The following is a 23,681-nucleotide window of genomic DNA, read 5'->3' on the forward strand; positions in this document are numbered from 1 at the left end:
CACAAGAAATCTTTTGCTAACAAAACTTTGTACTCACCAAAAGCTGTGTAAAACTCCTCTTTTGTCAGGTGCTCGTCGTCATTGACGTCATTGTACTTGAGCAGGTCAAACAGTGTGCACTCGGAGAAATCCTTGGACAGACCTTCTTGCTTGATGACCTTCAAAGAGAATGAATTGATATTTGCTTAAAGAAGGTGGACAGAATTGTTTTGGCACCTGTCATCAACCCTGTCTCCTAAAAATTACATGTACAACGACTGATTAACATAACATCAAAACTGTATTTGCGTACAACAGCTGAGTAAATGAATTTACTTTGAAAGGCGTGGATATTTCCTCTGCAATGAGGCAACGCTACGCCCAATCGAAGCTCTGTGTTGAATGTCACAGATGAAAGACATACACTATCATCTGTCAGTTTATTGTTGCCAAACTGAGACTCACTGATGTTTGATGGTGAAAAGGCCCCGAACACTGTGCAGGTTGTATCATCATCCTGCTAAAACATGATCCTATTCAACACCCTCTGCATGGCCCTGGCAGTAAAACATCCATCATACTAGATCATCTGTCAAAATGCTGATCACAAGGGACGGCTTTATACATCATGACTCGTCCATCGGATCAGTGCACTTCCCCTCCCAAAATTTAGGAGTCACCTGTAATGGCATATCTATCCTTGAAACACTACATGTGACAAATACCTGTGGTGTCCCGCTCCCTGTGTCTTTCACAGCTTTAATCATTTGATCTTATCTGCAAAAATATGTTGTTTCCTCTCTTTGTTGTAAGGGTTAGGGTAGGGAATTTTATCATTTATAGCTGACCTACATCTAAGCCAAACCAAAACTGAGCTAACAAATATTAATGATTAAAATACAGATTTCACAGCAAAAAAGGTACCGAAACTCAAAAACATTCTTGACCATGGTCCTTCTTTTCTGCATACTTTGTCTCAAAGTAATGTAGATAGCCTTTGAGTGATTTTTAAGTGTTGTGTCAGTCACAGGGTAGAGTAACTGGGTAACTGTAGTATAGAGCTTGTGTACGGCTCATGTGGACAGATCTTTAATGCTGTTCCTCAGGATTCTGAACAATTTGCAGTCAGTATAACTATTTTGTCCTATTCAATACATTGAGCAGAGGTTGCCTTTTCTAATTTCATCATTTTTTTTTCAAACGATACGTAGAACTGCATAACAGACTCTATCTGTACTTTTGTGAAGGAACAAAAAGAAGTCCTTCCAAAAGCTGTGACCCTGAAACTGTTTTTATATGGACTATAAAATATAGTATATATAAAATATATATGGACTAATTCAAAAAAATGTCTTACTTTAGTTGCAGTGCTCTTTGAAATACCTTTTAAAGTGCAAAACCAGACAAAGACAAGAAACTTTAAAAAGAAGTCCTTGCTCAGAGCCAGATAAAGACAATCTTTGCCTAGCAAAGTCGCAGATGTGCCTTTGCATCTGACCAGTTACATCTTTATCCTCTGTGTTCTTGTTGGCTTTTTAGACATGACAGCCAAGGTAGACTGGGCCAGAGAAGGCTCCATGGTGGACAAGGTATCCTCTTATGTCTTATATCTTTTTTTTTATATATATATCTTTTTTGGTAAAAGGTATAATAAAAGAATTCTATCTTTGGTTAAATGATAAACATAAGTAATTCATAAGTGAAAAAATAAGTTTTGATTTGCCATTTCAAAAGGGCAGCCAAGACTAAAAGGTCAATAACAACTGCTCCTTATGCCCCTTCATGTGCACACTCTAGCAAGTCAAGTAAGCTAGGATGAGTGATCTCCATCCTAGAATTTCAAATGAGATCAGAGGATGCTCCAATTATAAAGGGCGCTTTAGGGCACGAGGGTGGAAGCCATGGTTTTGCACTTTCAACTGCTGATAAGAGTGTGATTTGCTTGTGCAGTGCACTTTTGAGGGCCTGTTCACACCAAACTTTAATTTGCATAAATCTCTTGTCTTCTTTCACTTTCATCTTTTGTCAATAAGCAGAACTCTGCACTTCTAGCTTAAGCAACTAAAGTTTAAAAAACATGGAGATTATCCTGACAATGCAATCTAAGTGAATCTGACCCTTTACAAATTGTGTTTGATACTTAAAACTCACATCTTCGGAAAGAAAATAAAACTGTGCTTGCTGAGCTGTTAAATATTGTGAAATTCCATTCTGAGAGACATTTAATACACCAGCATGAAAACCCATTAAAGACCCAATCCATAATTACATTCAGGGGCCCTTATGTTGAGGCACACTCAATCCATGACTTATCAGATTGACGAAGCTATTTGTCTCTGATATTTATCACGCAGTTATTTATTATGCAGTAATTTTGATGTGAGGTGATGGTACGCAGAAATTGAAAAGTCTTCTCAACACTTCTAGGCTGTAGATGTGTTCACGATACTTAGGAAGTTTCCTGTCACTTTAGCAAAACAGACCAGGAGTTTTGGTTGCAGTATGACAGAGTGATAAAAAAAAATCTGTTGATTATGAATCAAAATGTTTATTTTGAAGTGAGAAAACCACTTTTCTCACACAGCCATGTGTACATCAAAGTCAAAAGAGGGCCATGAATTTATGCATGCATGGAAAAAAAAAAAACTTTTTGATTCAGTTGAAAACCCCATAAGGGCCACCTGCAATCCACTGATATTTTAATGTCTAACTACTCCAGAAATCCTCCCTTCTCTTCCTTTGCTTGAAAATTTGATTTGTGTAGTTGACACTATATGAAACCTGCCAACATTCCCATATGTGTTAGGGATAAAAAGGGGAGGAAGGCTAAAAGCAGCCCTTGAGGAGCCCCTGAAAAGAGCTCCTCCATCTGGATGTTAATTATTACTGACTTGCTTGTGTCATTCAAACAGCTAGGGAAAGGTGGAGTGGTACAGCTCGGCCTGGAATAGAATAAATGCAAGACCAAGAGCTTTAAAAATCTATCCAGACTAATATTCAATAGGTTGAAAGGGCATATTCAAATTCACACTCAGAGCGCACTGACAATATTATTCCATAAAACACAGCACAACATGGTCTGTTGACTATGCATTTTACTCACTAAGCATTAATTTCTCTCATGCTGGCATGAGGCACCATGTGAATGTAAAAACATGCAAAAATATGTAAATAATATGAAAATATGGCAAAAATATCACTATTTTTGTAGCATTATTCAGATTCTTTAAATTCAAAATAGTAAAATATATTCAAATTAATCTAAAGAGATCACCCCCGCTGGCATAGAGGGCACTGACAACGCTTACCAAGGTGACCCCCCTACAGACAGTATATTCTATTGGATCAGCAGGAAACTGACCCAAGAACAGTAACTGGTATGATGGTTCTGAAATCCACCGCAGGTTGCTTACCCTTTCAATTATTCAAATACTTTCTATATTAAATCAGTCCTTAGGTACTGGGAGGCTTTATTTGTTATGCACAGAACATCGTCTTTCCTCATGGCAGCCACAAAAAGCTCTTTTTACAACCATTCTTCTTGGCATCGCTGGTCAAAGAGTGCAGCCTCCCATGAGCACACGGCTCCTTTGACCCACATTGCTTTTCAAAAGATTTACCTAGAGCCACGCACTACAGCTACCAGAGGGAAGGGTAAGAAGAGTAAAAGGGACGCACATAATGGCAGACATCAAAGCGGCTGGTTTAAACACCTGAGCACACAGGCAGTTTGTTCATTTGTAGTCTCCTTTTGATTATTATTATTTTTATTTTAATAAAAATGACTGGTTTTGACAGCCTCAAGAGGAGCTGTGGAGTGTCTTGAAAAGGGAAATGCTATTACAAAATGGTAAGCAGCTTTTTTCTTCTTTGTATGAATAAATTTTTAAAACTCTCAGAGTTAAGTTCTTGCATTTATCCTCATGTCAATAATTGATTTAAGTATGTACCGTTTTGTTTTTTTTCCAATGGTTCATATCTGCTTTTCTAAAATATCCTCACCTGTGAGAGCTCACTGGCATCTATTTGACCATTATTATCTGCATCGAAGCGTTTAAACATCACATCAACCAGTTGCTTCCTGGCAGCCATGTTGTCTTTGTGGGCCCCATGGATGTGAGACCCCATGTATCGTTTGTCATGCAGATCCAGGATCTTGGTTTTCAGCCGGCGGTAGTCGCTCAGTCTGCAGTTATCATCTGGGAAAAGAAGGGAAAGGGAGAAGCAGACTAGTTAGGAGGTAGGAGAAAATGAATATTCACTACAGTAAAAACTGCAAGGAAAATGTGTTTTTACGTTGTTTAGAGAACTAAAAATATTTAAATGTCAACAGCATGTCTAAAAACAGATATTTCTTAAATACCTCAATGATTCCCTGGTGCTGAACCAGGCACATGATTAAAAGCATTGAACTTATGATTCCTAAAATTGGATGCAATGTTTTAAATCTCAGCCAATTTGGACCTGTGAAAACTAGAATCCCCCTGAAGACTCATATTTTTAAACAATAATCTGCTGTTTATATTCAGCAAAATCCAAATCTGAGCATGTCTATGACTGTCTGCATCACAATAACAAATGCAAAGGAAGGAATTATTTTCCCGAGGGGAGCACAAACAGTGACAGTCGTGCAGCATTTCACTGCCTCTAACTAAGAAAGCAGCAGTTCCGCCAACACAAAGAAGCTGACGAACAAATCCATCACACAGGTGTCAAGAGCTAACCCTGACAGCAGCAGAAAACATGATGGTTTTGTATTTACAATCCGCCATCAAAGGCTCCAGATCAAAGAAGTCAACTACATGAAAGGTTCAGCGGAGTAGAGTCGAGACAAAGAGAAAATAATGACTAGAACTAGAGGTTGACACGTGTCACATCAAATTCTCATTGTTAGATCTGGAAGGGTTTCTCCTCTAATAACAGTTATATTAGCTGATGTCAAGCAGCCCACAAGGAAAACTTTGTTGTGCTTAGAGATGCTTTTCAAATCTCTGGGGAGGAAGGTGACATCTCTGCCACACCGTACAGTGTGATCACCTCCTTGGGAAAAATAGCTGCTGCATGGGGTCCTGTGCGAGACAAAGGAACTTTGTTGGGGATGATCAGGCGGGAATGATTTAGTGAGTGCAGTAATGAGATCTCCACTCAGTAGAAGTTGGCGCTTGCTGAGAGCTGATGACTAGTTAAGCAGAATCAGAGCGACCCCAGAAACCAATGACATGTCATTATCGCACGCGTAGGATCTCATTTTTGTCCTGTGAGCTTTTTTTCCCAGTATTCCTTCAGCGAAACAACTTGAGCAATCAGCGAGCATTTAAATGAGATGCTTGGTGTAATCCTGACGCTAACCATCATTTGGGTATAAGAGGCTGGAAGACGTTCTAACACTCTGCCAGGGAAATCAGCGGGTTTCCACAGAAGCTATCAAGTCATTTTCATTTTCATCTCAAATCTGTGTGACCTTGTAAAGTCCCAAGGCATAGAAACTTTATTCCTGGCATTGAAATATTTAGTATTGTGACTGAGAAGGGTGTGATTTCCAGCAGTTGGGCTATTTAGGGCTATTTATATTCATTTCATACTCTTCCAGAAATAGTGCAAACAAGAGAATTAACTCTAAATTAAATTAATTAGAGATAATTTAGTGAGAGTTTAGTTCTGTGTGGAAAAAATCCCTTTTCTTTTTGGGAAAACTGAAGTAATTCTGCCAAATGCTTTTAACAGCGCTATATAGAGTGTTTTAAGAAGGTCTTGGTTGTTTCTAGGCTGTGGTAATGTCACCCCATAATGGAAATCTCATCTTGATGTGCTTTGCTTTCTAATAACAACTTGGAGAACTGAATAATTGAAAGCTCACATGGCCAGGTGGAGGGAATTAAACATACGCAAGGAGCCCTTGAACAATGCTTCAGTTTGTTTTTGCAGGTACAGCTGTCAGTGAGAGACAAACTGAGTTGTTGACAGATGTTAGAGCTGAACACTCGGTCTGAAGCTTCCTGCAGGTAGCAGGGTGTGAACAACAACAACAGTGGTGGCTGGTAAGCTTGTCTTTTCTACCAGCCACTGCAGACAGCAAACCAACTGGAGGATCTATTGAATTTCAAAACAGTTCCTGGCTGTTAAAACAGTGAGAGTGGCTGGTGAATTCTTTGGGAATGGAACCAGTATGTTTAATTCTTTGCCTGGAAACTGCTTTGGCTGTTAGAGCGCGGGCCATTGAGGCTGCAGCATGCTGCATATCATGGGACAGGGTCTGTTTTGACAAGCATCAGTGCCACAGTAGCTGCCTTGGTCACAAATGGCAGAATGAATAAAAGATAAATGGCTGCTGGCATACCCAGGGGATATGAAGGTCAACGACGTCAAAGGAGCATGCTCTGGCACATGCATGCACACACATACACACACACACACACACACACACACACACACACACACACACACACATACACACACACACACACACACACACACACACACACACACACACACACACACACACTTGTGCACTTACAGATTGCAATGCACACACATACACACATGCCCTTACAAACAGTCTCCACACCCCTAAAGAGTCCAAACAGTACATATCTACACAGGGGAGTGTCTGCATTAATTAGACAATGGTTACTATAAGCTCTCTCTCAGATTAACTAAGCCAACATGCCTGAGTCAAAACAGTCCTTTAGGGAACTAATAACAGCTCAACAGAAATCTATTGCATTTTACAGTCCAATCAAGATCTACTGATAGGACTCCCAGCCCTTTAAAACCCAGCCTTGGGTTGTGCAGGCATCTCAGCACCCCAAATTGCTTTCAAGTGGAGTGAGATACATTAAAAAGCAACCTGTCTGCTCACTCTGTATAACAGGAGTGGTAATCACTCAGCTAGCAAAAACAAATTCTGTGATTTTATCCATGCTGCTTTTAATAAATACTAGGAGTGCCCTGTAAACATTGCTGCTTCCAATCAACAGTGGAGATTTTGAACTTGTTGTCAGTAGAGTATCCTTTTGGACAAACACTTTGACCTTCATGCAAACTTCATGAACCTCATGAAACCTCATGAAGGCCGGAGTCCTACAGGCATTTACGCCCTCAACCAAAATGCCTGAAGTTTGATTATATGCTTGTGGTTTGTTTTTTCCCCCATGGTAAGAGCCTCCTTTTCATGTTTTTTTGAATTGCCACATCTAAATTACCAAATATGACCAAATCTTCCTTTTTCTCCTGTGTAATCTTAAAATTTTCCTGTCAGATTCATCTCAAGTCTGCTCATTTATATCACATACTAACAACAAGACAGTCCTTGTTTGCAACATCCAATTACGAGCTGAGTAAACACTGCTCGAGGAGAGGCAACAGCTTTTGTAAGAGAACCATCAACTGTAAGACTGGAACGCTTTAGTATAAGGCTACTTTTGTCAACATTATTCATGAAGGAAACACATGACATTTTCCAAGCCCTGAAAGATTCTGTAGAAAGCTGCTGATATAAGTGAATTGCCTGATATGTAGTCAGGCTGTTAAAGTTTTTTATTCCCTTACAGGAGCTTTTACATTCGATATGTCACCATCCCTTTCACCATTTTGTGAGATTTGAAAAAAGCAGCTGTTAATCTGTCAAAATAGCTTTTAGCCAAAATGTAATGGTATGTTCATGGTAGGTGGTGTTAATTTTTATCACTGTCACTAACGGCACATAAAGGACGCAGACTTGTCACAGTTTGCTTTACTGTTTGCTTTTGACTGCTTAATGACCCTGCTTGTGACAAATGTTTCTGATCACATTGGCTCCATATGTGCACAAGCAGCTGGCCAGGCTCCACCATGAAAAGCCACTGCTTCTTATTAATTGCCTTGAACTGTTCATATGATGTGGCGGTCAAGTCTCCACATGGATGGAAATACATGTCAGAGTAAGTGGACTCATATCCGCTACACTGACTGGGAGCAAATTATTTATTTGATTAAAACCATTTGTCAAAAAGAGTAACTGCAGCAGGGAGCTTTGTTATTAAAATGCAAAGCCAAGAGCCAAAGAGTTTTACAGCTACAGACATCGTCACACTCCGGTATACTTTTGAATTACTCTCTTTAGATTGGAAAAATGACTGACTTTACTATTTCTTTCAGCCTTTTGTAGTTAAAAGAAATGGTAATTCATTAGTATTAGAGTACTGAAGGAGCTGTTTAGCCCTCTGATTAATACATAGAAGAAATGAATGTGTCTGAACTCCTTTCTTTGCAGGAAGGAAAGGTCTTTTAAATGGCATATTGCCAAACTAAAACTTTACCTTAAAGGGGATTTTACACACCAATGTCTGTTTAAAGGTCTTAGGGAGTACACTGCATATGAAAAAAAAAAATGTATAAAACCTTTTGTGGCAGAGCAGACGGAGATGTCCAAAATCGGATAAATTGCCTCAAGGGAGACAAGCCGGTTATGGCTGAAGCCTGAAAATGGAATAAGTCTGGTGGTCAGGAGCGTTGAGCTTACCACTGTGGCTCACTCCTCATCTCTGCTTAAGGCTACCAGCTCCAGGCTACATTAGCCACTGAAGGCATACCACACTCCAAGCTCTGCTGCATCAGTTCTGATTATTTTTTAAAACCGTCTATCGCGGGTCCAACCATGTTACAGAGGTCCAATGCTAAATCGGCAGAGTGCTCTTCTAAGTGCCAGTGATGTAGGATAAACACATGAAAGAGTCCATTTTCCTGGCAGGCCAACACTGGTGCAACTGACGCTACAACAATATGGTATTTTCTTGACCTTGAAATTCTTTGCCCATCTCTTTGGGATTTTTGTGTCACAGTGTATATGTGGGAGGAGATGCACAAACATGTGGGACTTTAACTGAAGGTACACAGCACAAAGGGCTGCTGGTTTTTGGTGGAAACTGGGTCTTCAGCAGGGTTTCACTTGCATCCTTGCCACTTAACAGTTCACACTGCGCTTGCTTTATGTGCATAGTTCAAATCCAAGTTGTCTGAACTCTATTTTCTGTCAGACAAATAGAAGAAGACAGCCCTCAAAAGACAGCCTCTAACATCCTGCTTTTTCTTCTCTGTCAGTGTAGACAAAGATGTTGATGAAGTCTTAGATTAGATAACTCAGAACCAGACCTGTTTCTGGCATCATGTCACTCAGCTGGTAATTTGATGATTCTGTCAGTGTTAAATAACATTGTTCATGTAAATGAAAAACTTAATTTTAACAAACTACGACCTAAAGAGATACATTTAAATAAGCATCAAAATAAAGATTTAATGTCATTATAGGAAGAACATCTGTACAGCGGCCTGTATGGATCTATAATTTAGCAGGTGAGTATCCCATTCTGTCTTAAAAATGCACAAAAGACTTCAAACTGTTGGCTAATTAAATCCCAAAGGGGCCCAAAGCTGGAATTAGACACAGCTGTAGTACAACTGTAAGAGCCAGGGTCCATTTGCAGAGGACAGAGACTGAATAGAATTTTTAAGAATAATCATAGCACACAGAAGAAGCCATCCAGGTCAATCCAAAAAGTTCAGATATTCAAGCAATCCAAAATTCAGCCGGTACATTCATGGCTCTTGTTCTTTGTTTCAATTTCCCTTGGCAATGGAAAGTACTGCTGAATAGTCCATGAATCACTTCAGCAATGTGGCCTATCCACCAACAGCATGATGTGGAAAAGGTTTTACTGCAAGCAAACGTTTAATCACAGTGACCCAAAATCCATGTAATGAATAGCTGCAGGGCTAATATACGATGACTGCAAATGCTTTACTGTCTGCACACAATTCTGTGAGCTGTTTGTTTTAAAACAAAAAACCATATCATTCCTTAACTACAGAAATTTAGACCCTTACCATTTTTTTCTGATTGACAGTACTTGCCATTATTTATAATAAAAATAAGGATATGGTGTCGAGTTGTTATGTATGCAAAAACATTTTGCTTATGTATTTCATCTTGCATACTGCATACACTTCCATACAGAAATCATACCACTATATAGTTCATCTGGATATATTTTTTTTGGAGTGTGACATACAACAGTATGTGTTAATTAATCATATTTATGTTCACTGCTGCACCAACATTTGTCCTTTGTCATTGGTGGCTAATTGATTATCCTCCCACCATGAGACAAAGTCCACCACTCCGGCTATGTGGCACTCAGTAAATGAACCTGAAAAAACTTTTCAAAAGAAGAACAACAAAACTCTGCATGCAAACCAGAACATAATGGCATTCTCCTGGGTATGACAGCACCCATCCACAGGGAAACGCTGGTACACCATGATAGCAAGCTAGACGAAGCATGAAGGCTAACAGTAATGTTTGCTTTAAAGTATTTGTTGTTTTACAGAGCTTTTTCAGATATGTGAGTAATGGAATGGAGATGACAACAGCATGTAGGAGAAAATTTTGAATGTTGTAGTGATAACGCCTGCTCTCCAAGCACCTGAGGAGAAAACCACTGCGCACCATGAATCTACAGCCACCGATGCGTACTGTGCCGAGCGACAAAGAAACAACTCCTGCATAAGCAATCACTGTAAATCCAGTTGGCACTCAAGAGAATCGCAAGTTACTTTGTGACTCAAAGGAAAAAAAAAAAGCCCAGAAAACTAAGTAAAAAAATCTGCAACATGCAGATTTGTGCTCATGTTATTTCACTGTCCTAGTCTGAGTTTGAGTCCAGAGCTGAAAATACACACTAATCCTTCCTAGAATACACAGTAAACTCTGGGAGAAAAAAAGCATCTCCATCCTGTCCACTGTTCACTGAGGCCTTAACCGTGAGTGAACCCGCCATCCCCCGCCTCCTCCACCTGCACCTTTAAAAGCACTAATGTTTTATTTATATAAAGAAAAAAGTGGCTCAGTGGAATAGCTGGACTCAACTCCGCTAAAACTTTCCCATCTTTGCCCCGCCCGAGCCTGCCCCCACCACCTCTTCCAGCTTTTCCATCTCTGTCTCCAGGGGCCTGCGTACTGCCATGGCTCACAATACATCAAGACAGCACAGCGTGACAACTGGGTTACCCAAATCAGAGGTCACTGATTGCAATCTTTAAGAGCAACTAGAGGTGTCACTGCTGCAACACCTGACTGAATCTGAAATGGATATCTGGGCAGTAGGGCTGTAGACTCCTCACACACACACACTCCAGGATGATACAAGTTTAGAATGAGTTTGGAATGAAACTTTGAGTCATACTGAAGATCTGTGCATCTATATAAAACTGGGGGCGGTAGAAAAATACAGAGTTGAGTTTCAAAGTTCATTCTTGACCTTGGAAACAGCAGTTGGAAAAACAGTCTCACCACAAGGTCCATTTAGTTGATGGTCTAGGCAGGACTGGGTTCCCATTGCCGGTTTGATTTGGGATCCAATACTCGGTCGGAAAAATAATACTCGGAATCACTAAGCTCCAAAAGTAATGAATATCGTATCAAACCTTCTGTCCCTCCACAATATATTTATTTTTTTAACCCAGGACCAATGTTAAAAACATGCTTCTCATTTATAGCTGGCAACTGACTGATGCTTTTACCAGTTGCAATGACCAACGTCACCGGCAACAGATCTATGCTGAGCAACTGTAGCTAATTAATATTAATTCTGAAACAGCTCCACTGAAACTGCAGTGTGTTGGTTAACGTGTTCCCTCCATGTCACTGACTACTCTGCCAAAGACTGTGAGTGAAGAGACACATCACTCGGTAACATCACTCTGTGACAGCCAGTGAACTGTGTTTGTCAAGCTCAACAGAGCGGAGACTCTTCTCTAGAGAAATGATCCAGCTGATCATGACATGTTAAAGGGAGAGTCCCAGTTAATCTGTGCATGCAGATAAAATCAGACTTTTAGGCTCATTAACCTCATAGTTCTGAATCAGGACCTCCGTTATTTGGATCAAGGAGTTTGTGAAAAATCAGGTGTCAAAGTCATTATGTTACAGCTGTTTCAACGTGTCAGAACAATAAATATCAATCAACAATCAACATCTCATATCAACTGCTCATCTCATTTTCAGGTTATAGCTACAAGCTGTGAAAATTAATTAGACTAGCTTAATTTATGTTAATTTATTAGCTACCACTAAGCACTGTAGTATTTCTGGCCTCTCGCCCAACAACAGGTGATTAAAGATCTAAAGTGAACTCTTGGGTTATAGTTATTTATAAATGTAGTTACTTTCAAATGATGAAAGCTAAACTAGATTCACTAAGGGATTCAAAAAGACTCAGTCTTTTGATAATTGCATGATCTTCATCAGTAGATGGAGTTTGCCCAGCTGTCATGGAGCTGAACATAACACAGTTAAAGTTTTTTTTTTGTTATGTCTGTCTATATATGTCTGCCTACATGTTGTGCTGCTGACACTCTATACTGAGAGTTTTTTCCTTCCATTCTGCACCAAAAATAAATTCCAACAACTCTGCTCGCAAGCGTACTGAAGTTTTGGAAACTAGCCAACCCAATTTCTGCAAGCCACGTTCTCACCTTGACATTTAAGAGTCGAACAGGTCTCCAAATGATGGTTAGTCACACGTCGAAGCGGCTGCTACACCTGAGACAAACTGAAACTGACTGGCAGCATTTGGCTGGTGGTTGATTGTTTTAACAAAACCAACAGCATCCAAACAACATCTGAGAAGAAAATTGTCTCTACCGAATCCCCTTTTTTAGACTATGACAGTGAGATTTGTGGATGCTTTTTATTATTAAAAGAACAGGGACATGCACACGAACCAGTGACACAACCAACAAGGCCTTTCATCTAAAAAATTTTATATATATATAGATATATAATTTATGAGTGTTTTGTGATCTGCCACCTCTGTTCTTTAAGGTTTGGTTTTGTTTTAAGAAATTGAAAATACTTGGTTATAGTTCGGAAAAATGGTGGTCATGATTCAAAGACACTGTTTCTACTTAGAACATCGTTTGTACAGCCACAGGAAATCACTTATCAGGAAAAGTATATACAGGTTGTTTTGTTGTTGTAAAGGACAATCTCTACACAGTGCTTTCTCTGGGAACTTTACTTTGTCTCTGTGCTACAGAATAACTTTCTGGGTGTGTGGTAACAGCTCAAGACAGATTCCCTCCCTTCATTCAGTCTCTGTCACTACTGTTTCCTCCCCGGATGCAGGTGTAATTCTCTCCCTCCCATCTTTCATCAGGACCGCTGCTCTTCCTCATGTCTTAATCTTTGATGAATTACCTCACCCACCCCTCCTCTCTCACCTTGAAAGGGATCATTTTCATCCAGGAGACTTTACTCAAACTTCACCCCACCGACTCCAGTTCAAATCCCCTTGTTAGAGAATCTCAGCCTCCCTGCCATCTGCTACTATGCACTACAGTGGAATGAAACTTTTCCTTTTACTTTACTGGGCTTTTATTCCAACTCTGTTAGATCCTCACCGTGGTGGCTTTGCAATTGGAAACACATGACTCATTTTGACACCTGTACTGTATTTACAGTATAGCACTGCAATATTGTAAGCCAGAGCTCCAATTAAATTATTACACTGCATGCATAAGTCAGTGAGGCTATAAATTGGAAAACACTTCGCTACTGTTTTTTTAAGCCTTAACTTCCCAGGAAGTACACAGATATTTTTTAAAGATGCAGATTGGTTTAAACTGATTTTCCACCTACTTTTTCTTTTTGCTACCACACATCCAAAAGATGGAGGTAGACCAAGATGGAAAATCAGACAGAGAGAGAAAGACAAGGAGACGAGGAGGAGATGAAAAGACCAGGGAGGCTTTGTTCACTTCTCCAGTCTGATCCCAGTAGAGTTGATTACAAAGAGCTTACTCCTTCAGTGGCAGGCCTTGTTGATGACATGATAGAGGACAGTGACCCAGGGGCTGAACACACCTAGGCCAAGACATCAAATCAACACACGGCTGCAGGTCTATATTTGGACTAGAGCGGACAGACTGGGGAATATTGTTTTTTCACTGCTGGGTCATATGTTGACAGACTGGGGTTTTACAGTGGGCATGGAGACATCTCTGAGATGTAGAGTTGGGGCATAAATGATGTCACTGGTTGATTTAAAGACTTAATAATGTTAGACTTAAGCCCAGCAGAAAAATCAAGGGAAATAAGAGACAGACTGTATCTGACACTATAAATTATGGTGCTCTTGCAAGAAATGCAGGGGAGGGGGGGACGCAGTCTAACCATACTATATTATCTAGATCAACCTAGCTCCTAGTTTAAAGTCAGAGTGGCTTACAGTTCAGGTAGGTTAGCTTTACACTGTGCTTCTCCCTACTCTCCCTTCTGGGCTATTTCTTCAAAAAAACAAAAAGGAAAAAAAATTCTACCTTAAAGGGATGTTCTCTTAACCTAATGGTTATACTGTATTTTAATTAGTAAGGTACACAGTGTTCACCCTAGCATGCTTTGGACAAGTGAGTTTAGCACTGTTTAGGTTGCTTCCAGAAATGCAACCAACCCTAGCACTGTTCCCTGACAACTCAGCAACCTCCACCTGCTAATGAAGACCAAGTGATATGAACGCAAGCTCCAGAACAAATGAGTGAGTGAAAATTGAGTTGAGACTGTTCTATCAATTGCTGTTTCCAAAGTCAGGAATGAACTATCAAGTTCAACTCAAGTTCAAATGACTCCTAAATTACTCAGAATAATGGAAAGTTGAGTGAGAACTGACTCTGCTAACTTGCTGTGTTGGCATACACTGTAAATTATGGCTGTGAAATCTAGAGTTATTTACTGTATCAAACACAGTAATATTACTGTGTATGATTTTTACAGTAGAATGTTGTGAAGTTTACTATAAAATCTTATCCACATGACAGAATTACAGTAGTCTAAGTATTACAGTAGAAAATCACAGTAGTCAGCTGTATTTTTTTACTACTGTATTTTTTTATTTGTATTTTTTTAATCTTACAGTAGTATAATATGTGGTATAATATCTCATAATGAAAACATTCTCATATTTTTTTACTTTTGATCTTTTTTTTTTTTTTTTTACTTTTATCATAATTTTGACCTTTTATATTACATTTATGACTTTTAACTCATAATGACGTACGATGGGATTTTTAATTTTATCAACCTAAGTTTTATCTATTTTTTTTTTTTCACTGGCGGGAATGGGCTTCATAAAATTATCCAATGAGGTTCAAGAGAGTTCAACGGTCACGCTTCGAATGGACCAGTCACGTCATCGCAAACCGGGAACACAGCACTCGCTTTTCTGACTCGTTAGTGACCGGAAAGCTCCGTGAATAATCCGTATTAGTCAAATTTCGGTTCCTTACACAAGGCTTTGTTTTGTGCTTGTGTTAATTTTTGTTGCGTTTGTGTTTATTTTCGTCGTCAATATTGATTTCTTTCACTTTTTGCCAGAGAGGAATTCAGCGAAAACGTATCCGTGAGACGTCTCCAAGGCCATTAACGTTACAGGTAACGTCAGCTAACTTATGTAGTGATTTGTAGCACGAACTGACCAGACGTTTTTTTTTTGTTTTTTTTTTGTAACTAACTCAAACATTAGCCAAGACGGAAACCCGTTTAAAGCTTGCTCCTGGAGAGTTGTGCCGTTTTTTATTGTCTTGTTTGGCTCGCTGGGAGATGTTTTTTTTTTTTCACCCTTGGAGTTTCCATCCTGGAATCTCGGATCCTCCACCAAATACTTGACTTCCAGAAAATCGGTAAGTAACGTTACCATCACTAGAAGCAAAAGAATAATTTTACACTCTGTATCTCCCTTGTCAGACTGTGGTGATCCAAAGGTATCCAGCTAGGAGTATTAACCAGTTAGCTTGTCATTAAAATTAATTACTCATGCCAGCACTGTAATTTCACCACAGCTTCAATTACCGTATTTGTGCGGCTTGAAAGGCAGGAGTTGATTTGGCTTGCACTGTTGAAGGTTGTAGCTTTGTGTCAGCAAGTTTTTCAACCTTATGTCAATATCTTCTTTGGCATATTAGAGATGGCAAAAAAGTGTCATGCCCCTATAAAATGTGTGCGATTGCTGCATTTGCTGCTGCTACTGCTTGGTAGCCTAGCTTCAGAAAGTTGTAGCATGCTTTGTTGATGATTGATTCACGTCTGAAGATGGCACTCGAAATTGGTGGTAATTGAATCATATGCTCAAGAGATACGGTGGTGCTTTGTTGGTGCCTTGCTTAAATACGTCGTTCACTTGCTTGGGATGAAATCTACCAAGTTTAATCATATTAAAGACAACAGGAATGTAGAAATTTTAGGTTATATTTTTACTATAGCACCCCTTTCCTGCAGAAATAGATCAAATACAACATACTTGTGCATTGTGGCTGTATGTACAACGTTTACAAAAGACTTCCAGCCCATTAAGTTCATCAGGCCATGCCTTTACAGCAATCATACAACTAGCTGATCACATAACCCAGCTTGATTTCTCACTAATTTAATTATTCTACTACCTCCTGGACAAGGGCGCCATAGATGCTGTAGACCCTCTGTCGCACTCCAGGGGGTTCTATTCAGCTTACTTCCTTGTGACAAAAAAATCCGGCAAGCAATAGTTTGTTTGATTGACAATGTGTGCATCTGGTGCAGGCAGCCACGGTGTACTGTGCCACCACGCCTGCAGCCTCATTTATACTCTGTCGTACGCTGGATATGCACGGTGAACATAGCTGATATACAAGCTCACACCGGTTGCAGTAGCATGCATGCATAAGTACTGCATGTTAGCATTTCATTTCTGTCTCAGTCAACCTGTATTGGAATGATTAAATTAGTTTAAACTTTAAAGACGTATGTGTGTGTATGACTAAAACTGGACTAAAGTATTTTCAATTTTTGTCGGCTAAGACTAGACAAACTATTAAAGACAGCAATGACTAAACGTGACTAATAAGCATTTTGGTCAAGAAGACTAGGACTAAGACTAAAATTAAAATTAAAATGGCTGATGTTCTGCAAACGGTTGCCCAAGTGGTTTATGTCCTGTAAACAGCTGTGATTTGCTAACCAGTTATTTGTTAACATGTACATATTGTCCCACTTCCTTAACTCAGGGGTCAGCAACCCGTGGCTCCAGAGCCGCATGTGGCCCTTTCATCCCTCTGCTGTGGATCCCTGTGACTTTGGAAAATAAATGAGTAGTTAATTTAAATGTATTTTTATTTTAGTTCGTTGGCTTTTTAAATGTAATTCTAAATTTGAAGATTGTGGTGATCTTGTAACATTAAAATAAAACATTTTTCATTTTCGTCACAACCGCTGATGAAAATTACCCATTTAGACTGTGATTTAAAAATATTTGCTTCTTTGATTCAGTATATCAGTGTGCATGAGTTTATTGTGGTCTGAAGAGCAGCTCAGCCTCTTAGAATTGTTTATGTTGGATGAATAAAATTCCAGTCTGCCACAAGTCTGTTTTGTGGTCCAAAAAAGTACAGAAATCTATCCAGCTTTATGTAGTGGCTTCTATTATATTATAGACATTAATGGACACAAACACACGTACACACCATCTCCAAGTCAGAACATAAAGGAGATTCTTATACTGACTCTGATTATAACAATGCCTCCTGAGTCCTGCTTTTAATCCCACAGTGGGGTCAGCATTAGGTTAAAGGACTCTATTACCATCTATCTAGCCATTCAACTCATAGCTGGGAACCATAAAGAGGTGAATTCCTATAGATCTGCTGCCCCAGCTATGGCATACTCTACAGCCTTTATTGATCAGTTCATAAAGCATTCAAGTTCGCAAACAGGGATGGAAACAAGGCTGTTCTGTCTCAACATTCACTGGCCACTATGTCAGCACCCACACATAGTGGCTGGCGAGTTTCTGACCTGTCCAAATGCTGCCTGGTTATATTCCAGTGCCACTGAAATTGAGTCAAATATCAAGCAGGATGCCGTTATGGCTAAACCTTGTAAGATCTACCATTTCACATCCGACAAAACTAAAACACCACTTTGACACATTTTCATTAATCTTGTATGTTTCTTTCTTTGTTGAAGTGCACTGTGATCACCTTGACCAGAAGAGGGGTGGGGCAAACTGGTTCAGGTCAGCTGGATTGTAAAGCATTTCTTCTGTGTCCAGAAGCTGCATTTTTCTTGCTGATGTTTTGTCAGGAATCAGAATGTTTTCTGATGTATGGTGTAATCTGCCACATTGGCAGCCAGCTCAGTCATTTCTGCTTCTGACAGACTCTCATTCAAACTGATAGAGCCACAAGGAAAAAAGTTCTCACTTTGTGCTAAACTGTATTACTACTGCAATTTCCAAATTGCGAGATGCCATCAGAGAAATTTGAAGAATATATAAAAAGTTCTATAAATAATGTCTTCTGTTATACTGTATTAGCCCTGTGCTGCATTGCCACCTGAACATGACCTCATTTAGGTCATGTAATACCTTATTTTAACTCATGACACATTTTGGCTTGTCATGATGTGTTTGAGATTAATTCATAGCGAATGAACAAGCATAAAGCTTGAACGTATGAAGACATACTGCATATCTGCAATACATTTCAGGCAACTGCTTCACTCAGGCTCTACTTACTTGCTTATTCTGAATTTATCATCCAAATCGGCAGCTCCCCTCGGCTTTACAGGCTTTATAGTGAGTTTCAGCCTGTTGCGTAAATGTCTGACCTTTAACTTCACTGCTCTGGTTCACTCTCACCATTTTAATTATGTTGTTTTTGGCAGCATTCAGCTGTTTTCAGTGGGATATCTGTTCTAAAAAACCCCACTGTACGCTACCTGTTCAGATAGATATCGACTACCTGGTGAACAGAGGGGAGCATTTACCAGCAAAAGAGATATTTTTTTTTCATGAGTTGGTAGAGACCAAAAAACAGAGATAAATAGCTGCTGGAAGTATAAATAAGCAAATGTTTGCTGACAAATTTCCCATATCAACTTAAAAGGCGATGATATGTCCGTTTTGTATTTATAATGTGTTTCTGCAACGCCCGTGGCCAAAAAATAAACTGTAGACTTAAACATCTACAGTTTTTAAAAGACCTCTTCATACAGTCAAAAGCTCCAGTGCAGCTCCACAACAAATGGGGAATACAATCTACTACAGAAGTGTGTAGAACAAGTGAATGAGCAGACCTTAAGTGCAGACTACTTTGTTAACTGCTGTTTCCAAGGTCAAGAATGAACTGTTAAGCTCAGTTTCTCAGATGTTTCAGAAAATCTCCCAGTGGAGGTACAGTACATGGATGGTGTAGAGAATCGCTGCCCTGCAAATCAAGTGCCATGTCTGAGAAAATGTTGACCTTTAACCCAGCTAACTCTACAACTATCCATCCAGTTTACAATACGCACTTTTACAGAAATCAAACAACTAATAATACAAACTCAAATCTCAAGTACAAAGATTACATTTTTTCGACATCACAATGTTAATGTGTGCACTTATTATTTGGGGCAGACTTTTACCCTCTGGCCAAATTAAAAAAACAAAACAAAACCATGACCTTCAACTTGTATTAACCAGAGATGGTTTTTTCCTCTATTTTTTGCCTTTTGAGATACACACTCTCTTTATTACACTGTTCAGCACCTGAAAATCCAACACATTTGTCACTTCACTGGGTCAGATGGATTGTGTTATACATAGAATGAAGTCAGCGCTTTGATATTAGAAAACGCCCACAATGCTGCAACCCAGTCAACCCTCTCCCCCCACACTCTCCTCTTCTCTCCATCTCTCTATCTGTGACTTACTCACAAACTCACTGCTTCAAGCGATGTTGGCAACAATTGCTCACTTTTATTTCACCAAATTGTTCACAGGCTTGATATCCAGGATGGAGAAAGTGGGTGGAAACAACAGAGGGGGAGGAGGCAGGGCGCAATAAAATGAAAACTTTTCAGGATAATGGCTTGAACAGGAAAAGAGCTTTTAACCAATACTTTAATGGAAAGCTACCTTGTGCAGACTGCAAAAATGGTTTTGGAGCCCATTCACTCAAAGTAAACATACCAGCAACAGGATTCAATTGTCCAATTCATCAAGAGTCTAAAGAGGTTTAAGGGGTTATATAAAATTGCATACTTACTGGAAAGTTTTAGAGGACAGAACAAACAGTGAGCTTAATACATTTTTAATTTAAGGCCTTTTTTTTTAAGTTTACAGACAAAAAATGTTAGGAAACTCAGCAAACACTCCAGCAAAGTATTCAGTCCCTTGACTGTTTCTGTGAAACAAATCAATGGAAAACAGTACACATCTCTGTGTAGTTCAAGGTGTCACTCTTTAAATCTTTGAAACTGTGACACAACAAGTTTCTGAAATGATGTACATTTATTTGCCTTACTAAACTACCGAACTGAACTTGATACATTTAGTCTTTAAACTTTATATTTTTTTCTAAAATGTGGGTGTAGCAACTTGTCTTTTTCAGAAATTCCTCTAGCGAACATCAATTAAATTTTTCTGCACTGTCAACCTCTTATTCAACACTACGGGGGGGAGGAACATCAAACATGTTTAATTGGTTAATTTGTCATATGATTGTTTGGGATCCATGGCCCAGTCCTTTGCACACGCCTTTGATGGAATAATTGGCCAGTTTAGTCACATAATGAACATGCAAATGCATACTGGATGCTTTGAAGCTGAGCACGCTAAAAATAAAACCCATCGATTAAAGACTCCAGTTCCCTGTCTTGAGGTGAACAAACCTGCAGGAGTTGTACTGGTTGATGCATCAAACTGCACTCAACAAAAAAGTATACTAAACAGTTTGTTAGTTTCAGTTTATAAATAGAATTGCTGCTTCTGTAGGTGTAGAGTGGAGGTGCAGTGTATCATAAAATAATTAACAATATATTTTTTCCTCTGGCTGTATGATGTACTGTAGGTCCAAAGATATGTAATTCAAGCATTTCTTTCTAAAGCAACATGTTCATGTTTTGATATCAAAGCTGAGTTTGTTGTCCTTAAAATCAATGCAGCAGTGTTTTTATGTAATATTTATGATTAGCTTGTGGTTATCTTTGAAAACATCTCTTAAAGAAAAAACAAACTAACTTTTGACTGCAGTTGAACTTAGTGTTTGGTTGAAAAAAATGCTGTATCACTAATAATTAATGTGGTGATTGATTAAAAAAAAAAAAAGTCACCTCCACCCACATCAGCTCTGTTTTTGTCTTGTATGCTCAATTTCTTTCCAATATCTATTACATTTATAGTTAATAGTTTAAATAATTTAGTATCATTTATTTTCTTTTGTGCTCAATGGGTCTAAAAATTGTGGCAACAGATAACAGATTAAATGATCTTCTTTTGTTAAGTCTGTTTTTCTTGCATTTGTATTTGAAGTTAGATATTGTTTCCTCCGAGACATGCTCCTAATAAAGCCCTGTAAACAAACTTTAAAATTAAAATTCCATCTCAGGCTCAATTCCACAAAGTACAATTGCCCAAATATATATATATTTTTTGATGCAGTACAAAGCAGCTGGTGTTAATTGTTCTTATAAATAGGGTAAATCAAGCCTCAGGTGTATAGACTGTGCACTGCTGAGGAACACATACAGATAGTACAAAAAAAAAATGGAGGTGGGAGGCACACCACCCCTAAATGCACACCGAATAAATTACAAGTCTTTTTGTGGTAATATCCTCAAGGGTTCCTTTCCTCACAAAAAAAAAGGACGCTGATACATTTATATTTATAGATACACAGATAGAGAGATGGGGATACTGGGACAAATTTAATCAAAACTACAACAGTTTTGATAGCACAGTGTGCATTCAGCCTGTAGAGCTCCACCTCAAATTTTAGGATTATTTACCCAAATGTAAACAATTGTTTTTGTTTTTTTGTTTGTTTTTAGTTATTTTGTTGTGATATTAGTCACTATGTTTTATATATAGCTGTGACTGCTCTGAATACAAACCAAAAAAAAATATAAGAATCATTGATGCTGTAATGCTGACAGACACAAAGACAGACAGCAATATACTGGTACACTGCAAAGAATTAAGAGGATGCACGTTAAACAAATGAAATATAGAGACACATAGGGTAAAAACACTACCACACATCTTCCAGCTTGCTGCATAATATATACTGTTGGTAATACAGGTAATATATGCAGCTTATAACAAAGACTTAATCAGCCTGGTTGTTGATGTTTGAGGTAGATATTTCAATTAAGCACAAATTAATAACAAGCTTCAAAGTGATGGTCATTAAGTTGCCTGAGTAGAAACTCGCTCAACAATTCATGGAGGTGTTATCAACCTGTCATCCTATCAACGCTCCTCTATAAGACCTGAGGTCCTCTACAAGACCTGAGGTGTTATAGAGGACACACAACAGATTTGTGTGTGTGTGTGTGTTGAAAAGAAAAAATCAAGAAAAGTTGCTTTTAATCCAGATGAGATTCAAATCACATTAGAAGAACTACTGGCAGTAAAACCCTTTGTGTATACTAGATTCAAGGGCAACTGACAGCAATAGATCAAATTAAAGTATTGGATGACGTCACCAATGTGCAGGGTGCTACACATCTCTTGATGACAGTACTGTGCCATTATCACAATGGCTATGCTGCAGTGCATTGCTCTGATGGAACCTTTACATAATCAAAAGGAACGAGAGGATAGGGAAAGATTTTCCTGGGCAACGAGGTTGTTGGTGACGGTTTCATTAAAATAAAATCTTTTTCCCCATTTCCCTTCAGTGATTGTGTTCATTTAGACACAAGGATTGTGGAAAGAAACTTGCTCAAAAATCAGGAGAATATACAAATTCCAAAGGCCCCTGTCTAAGTGGGCTGGGTTCAAATCCAGGTCGCTCTGTCACTGTGAAGTGGCCACTAACCCCTAGTGACTTTTAAGATGCTTTTGGGAAACAGGCCTTTGACATAAAGCAGCTGAACAGCTCAGGTAGCCATAATTTACTGTTGATACTGAAGGTATGAGCTTGTAACAAATCCCATTTATGACAGGAGCTGCCGTATAAACTTATAACCAATGACTTACCAGCTAATTTAGGTGACATGATGGAGGTTCAGTGTTTTGTCACTTTGACAGGAGTCAGGGCTGTGAATAAACAAACCGAACCTGCAGCCTTTAAAATTAGACCACTGTAGCTGCTCATCCTTGTCAAACAGCACAAGGGATATCAGCTCCAGGCCGTATCCTTCAGTAAATATTAACTGTCCTCACCATCTGCAGTGACTTTTCGGCCCTCATTTTCCCTCTGAAACCCCGCTGTGCTCCAGATCCCCATGTATGTATCTTGTGAAACTCATGATTGCCGGTTTCCATAATTTTACCTTTTGATCAATAGCACAAGATTGTGGAGTCCTGGGCAGAAAAGTGGAAATATTTGTCATATAGCACACAGTAGTTATGAAATACACCTTTACTTGGAAAACAGGGAGATTACAGACTTTCCAGTGCGTGTAGGCGGGTGAGTTTTATTCACCTTGATTCATCTTATTTTTAAATTTTGCACCTAATTTCATGTGCATGAATGCATGTGCTCTGTCCTTCTCCAATGCATCCTTCCATGACTAGTGCATGAGAAGAGGTCTACCTGCATGCCTAGACACAAAGAATGATGAGACCATTGTGCTCTGAAATTTCCCTTACCATATCAGTTTTCAACAAATGGGCCAGTGCTAGTCCCTGCGGCTATGTCATACATCTACA

At 39.0% G+C, this 23,681-nt stretch overlaps 1 protein-coding gene across 1 annotated transcript in view; it reads right to left on the reverse strand.

Moving 5' to 3' along the window:
* The window catches only part of fstl5 (follistatin-like 5), a 124,319-nt gene that overhangs the window by 64,941 nt on the left and 35,697 nt on the right, over nt 1–23,681 (reverse strand). The window contains exons 6-7 of the mRNA XM_041047709.1: nt 3,982–4,178; nt 38–158 (exon numbers count right to left, since the gene is read on the reverse strand). Of these exons, the coding sequence (XP_040903643.1) occupies nt 38–158; nt 3,982–4,178 (318 nt within the window). The remainder of the gene's footprint in view (nt 1–37; nt 159–3,981; nt 4,179–23,681) is intronic.

The sequence above is a fragment of the Toxotes jaculatrix genome, chromosome 10 (assembly GCF_017976425.1).
Source record: "Toxotes jaculatrix isolate fToxJac2 chromosome 10, fToxJac2.pri, whole genome shotgun sequence".
In the NCBI taxonomy this organism is placed as follows: Eukaryota; Metazoa; Chordata; class Actinopteri; family Toxotidae; genus Toxotes; species Toxotes jaculatrix.